Genomic DNA, 12,979 nt, shown 5'->3' with positions numbered 1-12,979 from the left:
CTGTCTTTATATACAAACACAAAGATAGCCCTTCTCCGTAATCCAGCCAGTTATAGGTTCTATCATTTCCATCAGTGCTGCATCTTTCAGATACATTTTGTTCTGTCCTTTTATATTGCCAGTACTTGAGGGTTGTTCTCAGTACTACCCACTTTTACAATAGCCATCTAACCAGTGTTTCTACTTCTATGCTTTCTATAGTACAATCCATCCTTTATATAAAATTGCCATATGATCTTTCTTTTTTCAAATTGTTTCTTCCTGGCTGCTTGTAATATTCTCTCCTTAATCTGGGAATTCCGGAACCTGGCTATAATATTCCTAGGAGTTTTCTTTTTGAGATCTTTTTCAGGAGGTGATTGGTGGATTCTTTCAACCTCTGTTTTGCCCTCTGGTACTAAAACATCAGGGCAGTTTTCTTTGAGAACTTCCTGAAGGATGATTTCTAGGTTCTTACTTTGGTCATGGCTTTCAGGTAGTCCAATAATTTTTAAATTATCTCTCCTGGATCTATTTTCCAGGTCAGTGGTTTTTCCCATGAGCTATTTCACATTGCCTTCTATTCTTTCATTTCTTTGGATATGTTTAACAGCATCTTGATTTCTCATAAAGTCATTAGCTTCCATTTGCTCCAATCTAATTCTGAAGCAATGATTATCCTTACTGAGCTTTTGAGATTCTTTTTCCATCTGGCAAATTCGGCTTTTTAAGGCATTCTCCTCATTGCCTTTTTGAGCCTCCTTTGCCATTTGAGTCAGTCTGTTTTTTAAGGTGTTATTTTCCTCAGTCAGACTGTTGACTCTCATTTCATAATTTTCTTGCATCATTCTCATTTCTCTTCCCAATTTTTCCTCCACTTCTCTTATCTGCTTCTTAAGGTCCTCTATGGCCTGTAACCAGCTTGTATTTTCCTTTGAAGCTTTTGGTGCAGGAGTTCTGACTTCACTGTTTTCCTCCTGTTCCATGCTTTGCTCCTTGTTGTCCCCAAAATAGGAGTGTAATGTTGGGATCTTCTGTCTGCTTTGTTTCTTTTGCCTGGTCATGTCGCCCCTTAGTCACTGTGCCCCTGGGCTTTTTGCCACAGTAGGACTCTGCCACCAGATAGGGGAGCTTTTGTCCCAAATGGTTTTCTCAGCTGCCGGAGGTATTTAGATGGGTGCCCGCTTTGAGGTCTCCACACACCCTGGCAAGCTGGACACACACCCCAGGACCTCCACCCTAGACTGCAATCCAGATCCAAGAAGGTTAAAGCAAGAGTGATTACCCCTCAGACTGGTGTTTGGTCCCCCTACACTCTGCAGGCCAGGAGCTGAAGCTGCCACGTGGCGCTGGCTGGCTGTGCCTGCGTCTCAGTGGCTTCTCGCCCTGGGGGGGCAAAAGCCACGCACTCCCACTTACTGGTCCCAAAGTCCAGACTGCACTGACCTCTCACTTTGTCCTTTGCATCTGTGTGTTGATAAATCTGGAAAGGGCCACAGCTGCTGCTGATCTGGAGTCCCTCTGGCCAGCGGCTGGTCAGGCCCGCCCTCGGGCTAAAGTCTCTACGTGGGGCTGGGCTCGGCTCCCAGAGCACTGGCCAATTCCTGCTGGCTTGCCAGGCTGTCCTCAGCGGGAAGTTAGCTTCTCTGTGTCATTTTGTGGGTTCTGCAGCTCCAGAGTTTGTTTAGAGTCCCCTTTATGCATGGATTGGGGAAGGTGGAAGCCGGAGCCGCAGGAAGGCTGTGCTTCTACTCCGCCATCTTGGCTCTGCCCCCCCATATAATCTTTCTTATACATAAGTCTTTTCATGTTGCTCTTCCATTTAAAAATCTTAAGTAATCTCCTGAGTAAATAATAGACTCCTACTTGTCTTTCAGAATCCTCTTCAACTGGCTAGAAAAAAAAATGCTTCCAACCTTATTTAGAATTATTTTCTTTCATATCCTCTATATTTCAGCCAAACTGTATAGTAATAAAAAAGATCCCAAACTATACTCCCTCCCCCATGCTATTTACTCTTAATCTACTTCTGTCTGCATGAATTCCAGAATTCCTTTATCTGATTGTGATCTTTTATCAGTCCATTTTTCCATATTCCTTAAGATACCTAACACTTTCTGGCATCCTTGACTTTACTTCCATTCTTTCCACCCCACCGTTCTGTTGGCCGTTTCCCTTATACTGGATATTTTTCTTGCTTTCTCATGTCAACCCTTCAGCTCTCCACTATTCTCTATTCTCAAATTCCATCCTGCTTTGTTTTGTCAGTGATTTCTTGCCAAATCCTAATATCTTCAGCATCTACCTCTGCTTTTATTGATGTGCTCCTGAATAGAGTTCAAGAAAATTATGAAATTGTGCTGATTAGGTCCATTATATATTTATATTATCTGGGCCTTTACTGCCACAAGTCAATCTTTATTGCTGCATAGGCAGCTGGGTGATACAGTGGCCTAGAATCAGGAAGACCTGAGTTCAAATCCTCTCTCAGATATTAGCCAGGTGACCTTGGGCAAGTCTTCTAACCACTATCTGCCTCATTTTCCTCACCTGTAAAATGGGAATAGTAGTACCACCTAACTTGTGGGGTTTCCTGGCATTTAATATGTACTTAATAATAGGTACTTTCCTTCCTTCTTTTTACTCCTCCTTTCTCCCTACATTGTCCCACCCCCAAACAGCTATTTTGAACCCTTTTATGGCAACTTTTAGCTGAAGATCTTTACTTCACCTAAAAAAGTGATGCCATTCACCAAGAACTCCATCTTCTCCCCTCCTCATCTCACATCACTCAGGCATTTATCCCCCATTGTTTCATTTGAAGAGATAGTCCTCCTTGCCAAGGCCACCTTCTCCTTTACATGTATCCTTGATCCCATCCCCTGTCAGTTTCTTCAGCAGGTTACTCTTCTTCCCTCACCCTCACTATCATCCCTATTCTTTCTAATCTTCAGTTTCTTCCTATTTAATGGCTCCTTGCTTGATGCTTATAAATATGTCCTTATTTCCTCCCTCCTTAAAAAACTCTCACTTGACCTTAACATCTATTCTCACTGTTATCCTATGTCTTTTCTCCCCATTCTACTTAAACCCCTTGAGAAAGTCATCTCTCATTTGGCGCCTTCACTTTTCTTATAAACCTTCTTCAATCTGGTTTCTAACCTCATCTTACTCCCTACATCTTGCTCCCTAGCAGCAATCTCCTAGGCAGCTAGGTGGTGCATTGGATAGAGCACTTGGCCTGAAGGGAAAAGGATACGAATTCAGATTCAGTCTGAGCTATGAGCTGTATGATTTTGGGCAAGTCACTTAACCTCTACCTAATAATAGCACCTCCCTCCCAGGGAGTTTTGTGAGGATCCAGTGTGATAATATTTGTAAAGTGCATAGCATGCTAGCTATTATTATTGTTGTAATTATTGCTAATTGCCAAATCCAGTGGTCTTTGCTCAATCCTAACCCTCCTTGGCCTCTCTGCAGCATTTGACAATGTTAATCACTTCCTTCTGGATATGCCCAGCTCTCTAGGTGGTCATGACTCTGCTCTTCTGGTTTTCCTTTTCAGTCTCCTTTGTTGGTTCTTCATCTGGGTTATACTCACTAAACATGTCTGTCCTCTGGTGCTGTTTTACTTGGCTGTCCCATCAACTCCCAAGAGTTCAATGATCATTTCTTACAAATGATTCCCAAGTCTATGTATTCAACCTTGGTCTTTCTCCTGAGTTCCACTCCTGCATCATCCACTGCCTTTTGGATATTTCAGTGTTCATAGGCATCTCCAACTTAAAACGGGACTCATCTTTCTCTTAGACCCTCTCCTCACCCTAACTTCCCTAGTACTGTTGGATACCATCATCCTCTAAGTCACCCTCACCCCCAACCTCAGGATTCACTTGAACTCACTCCATATAACCAATTTGTTGCCCAACCTCATCATTTTTGGCTTCACATCATCTCATATATGTCCTTTTCTTTTCACTCATAGCTACCACCCTGGTTCAGGCCCTTATCATTTTTCAGTTGGACTACTGCAGTTGCCTTCTAATTTGTCTCCTTGCCTCATAGCTGCGTCTCTTCCCCCCAGTCTCTTCTTCATTCAGCTACCAAGGTGGTTCTCTATCAGTCCCAGGAAAAAGGTGAGGTCCTCTGAAATCTCTTTACAATTTGGCCTTTTCGTAACTTTACAGTATTCTTGTACTGTATTCCCCTTCAGAACACTGTTCTACTTGTTCTTCAAACTTGACACTCTTATCTCCTGCGTCCTTGCTTTTATACTCGTTGTCTTCTATCTTCTCCTCTGCCTCTTAGTTCTCTGGCTTCCTTCAAAAGCAGGTTAAAATCTGATCTACTCCAGGATGACTTACTGCCTGCTCCCCACAGCTGCTAAGGCCATTGTGTCTCACCTGTGTATATCTTTTTTTTTTTTAATCAATCAGGGTTAAGTAACTTGCTCAAGGTTACACGGCCAGTTATTTCTGGGTGTGGTGCTAAGTATCTGAGCCCGGATTCAATCCCAGGTCATCCCAACACTGGAGCCAGTGCTCTTACTCACTGTACCACCTGGCCGCCCCAAGAAGTAAGGAATTTTTTTTTTTTTAAGCAATCGGGGTTAAGTAACTTGCTCAAGGTTACATGGCCAGTTATTTCTGGGTGTGGTGCTGAGTATCTGAGCCCAGATTTGATCCAGGTCATCCCGACACTGGAGCTGGTGCTCTTACTCGCTGAGCCACCTGGCCGCCCCTAAGCAATTGGGGTTAAGTAACTTGCTCAAGGTTACACAGCCAGGTGTTTCTGGGTGGGTGCTAAGTGTCTGAGCCCGGGATTCGATCTCCAGGTCTTCTCAACACTGGAGCCGGTGCTCTTAGTCGCTGTGCTACCTAATTTTTTTTTTTAAAGCAGTTGGGGTTAAGTAACTTGCTCAAGGTTACGGCCAGTTATTTCTGGGTGTGGCACTAAGTATCTGAGCCTGGCTTCAATACCAGGTCATCCCAACTCTGGGGCTGGTGCTCTTACTGCACCACCTGGCTGCCCCTGTATGTATATCTTAAAACCTAGTTATGTACATGGTAATTATGTGAGCCCCTTGAGGGTAGGAATTTTGTTACCATTCTTTGCATCTCTAGCACTCAGCACAGTACCTGGCATACAGTAAGCACATAATAAATGCCCATTAATTTGTTTTATATTTTATACTTCCCTGCTCTTCCCTAAGCCTGGAATGCTTCCCTTTCTCTCATTCTTTGCTGGTTGAATTCCTACTGATAACTTTAAAACCTAATTCGGATAGCACATCTTCCATTAAAATATTCTTAAATTCTTCCATTTGATTATAATGTTCATCCTTGACCTCACATAACACCTTTTTTTGTTTTGTTTTGATAATTCACCAGTTGCTGATATTATATGTTATAGTGATTTGTGTTTTATATTATGAGTTATATTGACATAGTTATCTGTCCCCCACAAGACTGTGAGATCCTTGAGGGCAAGATTTTTTTTTTATCAAAACATTATATAGCCTTCCTAGCACCTAGCAGATACTTAAAAATATGTTTGCTGTTATATAATAAATATAAGTATGTGTATATAAACACAAAGGCATTTGTGTGTATATGTTTCAGGTCTTTAAAAATTCCTAGACCTCTTTGTTAATAATTAATTTTAACACCTTTCAGATAAAATTATTTTTAAAAAGTAATTATCTAGTACAGCCCTCCTATTCTGCTGAAACTCAAGAGAGTTGAAGTAGGTAGCAAAATGTATAGAGTTCTGGACTTGTAGTGAGGAAGATCAGAGTTTTAATTATTATCTCAGATGCTTACTAGCTTTGTGACCATGGACAAGCCACTTAACTTCTCAGCCTTAGTTTCTTCATCTACAAAACAGGGATTATAAATATAGCACCTAACTCAAAGGGTTGTCAGAATCAAATGAGATATCTTTATATATATATTTTATGTGTGTGTATATGTATGTATATATATATATACACACACACACATATTATGTGTCTGTAAATACACACACATATAGTTGTATAAATTATTGTTGTTATTATTAAAGTGTCTTATCTAGACTATAGTTTCAGAAATCATATTCTAAAAATAGGCTAATTAGGAGAGGATTTTATTCTATGAAATTTGTAGATGTTTTACTAGTACTAAGCCATGAAAGTAGTAATGGAGGAATTAGAAACCATAGGAAAAATCTTAACACGTAAAATTTGACGACCCAACTTTATAAATACCAGAGGTATAAACACCAGGGCCTGCAACACTCTTTAAGTGTAGACTGAACCTGATTGAAATGTAATTGGGAAATATTTAACAAAATGAGAATACAATAAAACATAGGTAACACACTTTAAAACTTAAGTCATGTAGCCCACAGGGATTCTTATGTACAGAATTAGTTGTCCCCATTTTTTTTAAGTGTGATACCACTGACTGAAACCCACAGGGCATTTTATTTGGAATAGTATAGTGGGCAGGGCACTGAATTTGGAATCTTGAGTTTTAATCCCAGCTATGCCACTTAGTTCCTATTAACCATGGGCAAGTAAACTAACTTTGGAGTGTATTCATCTATATAATGATGGAGTTGTCAAGTTGATGGTCAATAGAAGGCCTTAGCTTTAAATCTTATGATCATGGTGCCTTTTCCTAAATTTCAAGTGTTTTTGAAAGAAAAAAAATCTCGAATTGAATTTTGTATCTGAAGTAATATTATGTAGTCAAGTTATATTAGAGATATACACTACTTATGCATGCACATAAACATACATACACATTGTCCCTCTCCTCCCTTTCCCTCTTTGTCTTTTCACCTTCCTCTCTCTCAACACTGAGTTTGGAAACTTGTAGGAAAAAAATAACCCTTTTTTTTTTTCTAGCAACCTCTAGATTAGAGCAATAGTTGCTAATTTTTATAAATGTTTAAGATCAAGGGCTATCACCACATAAGTTAGTTATTTAGCAATATATATTTTCTGAAGTTAAATTTTCAAATAAATATTTGACACAACTGATGAAAATAGGATATTGGAATACTTGTTAATAATGTAATTTACCTGGCAGCTTATCTTCCCCTAGTTTGGTTATTCTGAGTATAGAATTTCTAAACTGGCCCCAAACTCTACCACTAACTAGTTATTATCTGTATATTTGTTTTTCTTTCTGTTCTAATTGTAGTCTGGGGCAGAAGGAGATAACAGGAGTGTTTAGGGAGATGTAAGTTGGTGTGTCCCTCTTGGGAAGAGCCCAGAGAAAATGAGTGCAGGTGCCTGAGACTGTGTGAGTGTGTCTGCCTCTGGCTCCTGTTAAAAGTCAGGGAGGGGGAGTATGGTTGGCGTGGGGAAGGGTCAGATAGATTTCACAGTTTACTGGTCCTTCAGTCACTTCTTGAGGAATGAGCGAGAACGGTGGGTAGGTTTCATGGAGCACCTTTAATCATATTTATTGTCTTATTTCTAGATGAACAGAACTTCATACTCCGAGATGCTGAAGCTGAGGTGCTCTTTTGTTTCAGTTTAGAGGAATCCTTAAAGAGAGCACATGTCACACCACTTTTCAAGGTAGGTAGTACTTTCAGGCAAAGGGATTGTTAAAAAATAGAGATGATTTCATGACCTGCTTCATTCACCAAGTGAAGCTTGATTGAAACTCCTGCTATTGAAAATGTGATAGAAGCAACAATCTGTGTGTTATAAAATTTGGTAATTAAAAGAATTTCTAGTAAGTCATGCCTTCAGTTCAGTGGTATAATTTCATTTTCAAGTTCAAATACTAGTGGATTTCAGTAAAATATAGTTGTTTGTAACACTTAGCATTCCTGTAGTTTGAAAGAATTGGTATTTTAAATGAATTGAAATAGCAGTTATGCCTTTTGATCAGTGCACACCTGAGGAAAATTCAGAACTCATTTTGGATTTAACTTGGTATAAGATTTGTACAGTGACTTTTTAATTTTTTAACACATTTCCATAAGATTTTACATCTAGAACTTTTATTCATTGCATAGCTACAGAAATTAATTTGGAAGACTAGTAGTGAGATAAGAAGACACCAATTGGAAGCATCTAAATAGTTCATAACCAAAAAACTTAAATACATTTCAGAGATTAAAAGGTTTATTCAGTGTTAATTTTCTGACCTTTTATTTGTCCTGAATATATAAGTGTTTGTGTATTTCAAGTAAGGTGAACTGTCTCGGGGGCAGAATATTATGCATCAGAAACACTTTGAGATAATAGATACAAATGTATTATATTTAGAACAGCTTGATTTTTCCAAACTATGGAACGTGGTGTTGTCCGTTTCCCCTCCACCCCCAACTCCAGGCCTATTAAAAATGATTATTATAAATAGAGTGTAATAAACTGTTGTATGCCATAGACTTCAGTGAAATGAGATCTAGGAAAGGGAGAACATCCTTTGGTACATGGTGATTGAAGGATCAAAAAAAAACCTAACTGGCCAAATTAATCTTTTTCTATTTCTGTCTGTGACCAAGTAGTATTTTATTGTCAAATAAAGATAAATACGTCCAAATTAAATGAATATGGTCAGATTTGTGTCTTATCAGCACATCTGGCACTGGGTCTTCATATTTGAAATAGGTAATTTGTTTTAGGATACTGTAATTGTTGTGAAGTATCTCTTTAAAGTATTTGTTGGGCACTTACTATGTACTACTGATAATAGTGGACAAGGCAGTTTATGTTTAAATCATTAAAAAAAATTTATTTTAGGAAATTCTATACCTAGTTAGTTCTTAAATTATAGCTAACCTTTATGTGGTGCTTTAAGGTTAGCAAAACACTTTATAAATATTATCTCATTTGATCCTCACAGTGACCCTAGGAGGTAAATGTTATTATGATTTGACATTTTGCAGAGGAGACAGTTGAGGCACAGGAAGAATAAGTTACTTGGTAGTAATCACACAGTATATATCTGATGCAGGATTTGAACTTATGTTCTTCTGACCCCCAAGTCTAACCCTATCTATTATGTCTCCTTTCTTTCTGTCAGATAGTTAACTTAGTAGTAGATGAATATCTTAGTGATTTGAAAGTGCTTGATTTATACTGAAACAGAAACTTACTAACCTAGCAGCTTGGACTGCCTATTGGTTTGGTTTTATTGAGTTTTCAACTTGATTCACAACTTTCTCCTTTTTTTTTTTAAAGGCAAAGTATTTTTATATTACACCTGGTATTTGTCCTAGTCTTTCTACCATGAAAGCCATTGTGGAATGTGCAGGAGGAAAAGTATTATCTAAGCAGCCATCTTTCCGTAAACTCATGGAGCATAAGCAAAATAAGGTGGATATAAGTAAAATGATCTCTTAGTTTAGTTGTTATAGTTTGTGATACCCATTGTTGAAGATTAGTTGGACTCATTGTTTTTTCTTCCTTAGAGTTTGTCAGAAATAATTTTAATATCCTGTGAGAATGATCTTCACTTATGTCGAGAATATTTTGCAAGAGGAATAGGTATGATCAGATTGTTATTACAACTTCAGTGTATTTGTTACTATGTAATTATTTTTACTTTATTAAATGATTATTTTTAATATCTTTCAGATGTTCATAATGCAGAATTTGTTCTTACTGGAGTACTTACGCAGACATTGGACTATGAATCATATCCTTTTTGAGATTATAAAATATTTGAAAAAATTACTTTCCAAGAATAAGAAACCAATGAATTTTGCCACTTTTCTTGGTTTTTAAAAACTCTGTCTTTTATTATAGTTTTATAACAGTGCTAGCAGTACCTCTTCATGTGTTTCTTCATGCTTTGAGTTTCAGTTGGTTTTGTAGAGTAAGAAAAACTGTCTTGGGGTGGCAAGTGGCGCAGTGAATAGAGCACTGGCCCTGGAGTAAGGAGGACCTGAGTTCAAATCCAGCCTTAGACACTTAACCCTTACTAACCATGTGACCTTGGCCACTTAACCCCAATTACCCTGCCCTGCCCCCCTCCAAAAAGCAAAAAAAAAGTGTCTTTAGTTCCCCAAAAGAGTTTTTCTTTTTAGATAAGACCTTTATGACTTTACATATTATAGTTAATAAGTTGCTTATGAGGAGAATTTTTTTTTCTTTTGTGGTCTAGACTCTAGACATATGCTATCATTTCCCACTGCCAATACAAAATGGTAACTCTTGAGAAATTTATGATCTTAGATTGTTTCGGGATGTACTGAGTGATTAGGTCACTTGTAAAGGGACAGATAATCAGTCTATATATCAGAGGCAAGACTTAAACCTAGTCTTCTTGACTTTAAGTCTGGGTCTTTATTCAGTCTGACATACTGCTTTTTTGAAGACAATTATGTAAAATGGGAAATATGTAGGGAATAGCATGCAGAATGGAACTTGGATTTTTTTTTTTTTATAATGGCTCACATTTAAATGTTTCACAGTACTTTACAGAATGTTTTCTTTATAGACATATTTTGAGATTGGTAGTGCAGATATTTTTATCTCAGTTTTACCAGGTGAAGAAACTGGGGTTACAATTGGTTGATTGATGTGACTGTGGTTACACAGCTATTAAACATTGAAAGCATATCTTTTGACCCCCAAGTCCAGTGTTACTTCATGAGCTTGGATAGACTTTGGAAGATAGTAGAGAATAGAAGGGCCTGGCATGCTATGGTCCATGGGGTCATGAGGAAATGGTCATGACAGAATGACTGAACAACAACAAAAACAGCCAGTGTTACTTCCATTAAATTATTCTGCCTCTTTTCTTTAAGGACCTTTCATTATAAAATACTTAAATCTTTCTCCAGTTTAAATATTGAAAATTAAATACACTTGGAGGTAAATTATTATCAATGCAGAAATCACCCATTGAGTCAGAATTTTCCTTTTGTCTTCTGGTTTCTTCCTTTATAGTGAAAATATCAAGGTTTATAGGATTCATTTTCTCTAATGTCTGTCTTGGTCACTGGAAAAGGATTCCCCATTTAGAGTAACATAAGCTAAATTAATGTTTATAGGTGATCTAAAAATGATTCTTAGCTTCCATTGCATTCTCTACCACTCTGCTACTGTCACTGAAGGAGTAGAAGGAGGCCAAATAGAACTGAGGCCATTTTGCATGTTTTATTGTTTCATATGTTTCTGTGACCAAAGAGTAACATAAAAAATGGCCTCCCTTCTGATGAGTTTATCTTTACTTACCTGAGTTCATCCTTGGGAATAGACATACTTTGTTTCTTGAATTGCACTGAAGGCCTTTCTGGCACAGTAGAACATATGTGAGCTTGAGCAGCACTGACAGAGCCTTTGAAAACCTAGAGTCACCTCCAGTGACAGTGAGCCATTGGAATAGGACTTTGAAAGGGTTGCACCCAAAAAGCTTTAGGTTGAAGCTCTAGGTGAAGGTACACTAAAAACCATAAAGTACTATACAGAGAGTAATAGTTCAAAAACATGAACCATTAGGTGCTATCAAAATGAGAGCTATTTATACTCTGTACAGTAGTTGACTTTTTAGAGAACCCTTTAACTAAAAGACTGTTATAAGGATTAGATGGTATGGTGTAAGAGAGTTAGACTTGCTATAATTATCTCCATTTTATAGATGATGAAACCTAGACTCAGAGTTTAAGTAATTTTCTCATGATCTTACGGCTGATGCCAAAACTCGTATCTTTTAGTTCTTACTCCACACTCTTTCTACAGTCTGATATTGTGGAGATATACTGTTTCATTGGTCTTAAAGATGCAGGCATCACCCTAGTGCTCCTGATCTAATAGAATCAAGGAGTGGAAGGTGTTTTAGACATCTGGTAATCAGGAGCTCCTTTTACCTAGAAGTGAACCAAAGGCCATATAGCTGAAGGAGCTTAGACACAGTCACAAAGTAATTAAAAAGTAGACTTTTCACAGTAATCAGCTTCCTCTAGGCCTCATTTCCTTTCTGCCTCTTTACTCACCTTCCCTCATTCCCTCCCTGTTTCTTTAACCTTCTCCATTAAAAAGGCATGATCAGTCCCAGAGGTTTATAACATTTGGCGACAGAAAAAAAATTTTTAGTTTCTCACCAGGGAATTTGCCTTCTTAACATCAAAGCCCAATCTAATTTTGAGAAATAACTGATTAGTTGTTTCCTTTTTTCTTGGGACTGGTTCATTGTATTCTTGTGTTAGACTACTGCAGACCAGAGACAGGACCAATGCTTTTGTCACCCTCTGTATTCTTTTTACTTGCTGTGTAGAGTGAACAGTTACAGACGTGTGCAACATTGTAATAGTAGTGGTGGTGGTAGTATTAGTACTATACAACATAATAGTGGGATTAATTATAAAAATAAGCAATAATAGCTAGAATTTATTTGATGCCTTCTGTGTGTCAGGCACTGTTGCTAAGCACTTGGCAAATGTTCTATCATTTAATCCTTACAATAACCCTGGGAGGTAGGTGCTATTATTATCCCATTTTACAGTTGAGTAAACTGAGGCAAACAGGGTAAGGGACTAGTCCATGGTCATATAGCTAGTAAGTGTCTGAGGCTGGATTTGAATCAGGGTCTTCCTGATTTTGGGCCCAACCCTCCATTTGCTTGCTACACCACCTAATTGCCATTATTCTCATTAATAAGCAACACATTTTATTTAGTTCTTATTGTATGCTTGGCACAGTAGAATAAAGGCCTACTCAGACATATCTTGATGGAGAAGTGTTGTTGAATTCTTGAAGGCTGTGCCAATGAGCTTAAGCTTTGATATAAAACCTTCAAGGGAGGAGCCAAGGATTTGACTCGGTGTTTGTGATCATAAGATCAAACAAGTGCATAGAGATTCATCGTTATTTTGGCTATAGAATGGTAAATTTTCTATCCATAACATCTTTCAAAAATCAGTTACATAGAGGGCTTGCAATCTGTGTTAATGGAGGTTGGTGATAGTTGGTTTCAACAAAATTGCAGATCTTTGAAGCATTGAAGTACTCACTAGCATCAGAGCTTATTTTGTGAATTAGGTTTTT

The 12,979-nt window shown here is 38.0% G+C and overlaps 1 protein-coding gene across 4 annotated transcripts in view; it reads left to right on the top strand.

Moving 5' to 3' along the window:
• PAXIP1 (PAX interacting protein 1) overlaps positions 1–12,979 on the top strand; it is an 89,631-nt gene that overhangs the window by 73,983 nt on the left and 2,669 nt on the right. For 3 of the 4 annotated variants that reach the window (XM_069084382.1, XM_069084400.1, XM_069084374.1), the window contains 4 exons: positions 7,452–7,552; positions 9,170–9,304; positions 9,400–9,475; positions 9,566–9,630. In XM_069084382.1, the coding sequence (XP_068940483.1) occupies positions 7,452–7,552; positions 9,170–9,304; positions 9,400–9,475; positions 9,566–9,630 (377 nt within the window). Of the gene's footprint in view, positions 1–7,451; positions 7,553–9,169; positions 9,305–9,399; positions 9,476–9,565; positions 9,631–12,979 lie in introns of those variants that run through there. The other variant, XM_069084390.1, reaches the window with a different exon arrangement.

Source organism: Petaurus breviceps, unplaced genomic scaffold (assembly GCF_028583685.1).
Source record: "Petaurus breviceps papuanus isolate PSGF00001 unplaced genomic scaffold, PetGlider_PUasm1.0 115, whole genome shotgun sequence".
Taxonomy (NCBI): Eukaryota; Metazoa; Chordata; class Mammalia; order Diprotodontia; family Petauridae; genus Petaurus; species Petaurus breviceps.
Note: the sequence above shows the minus strand (reverse complement) of the source record. Positions and strands in the feature narration are given on the sequence as shown.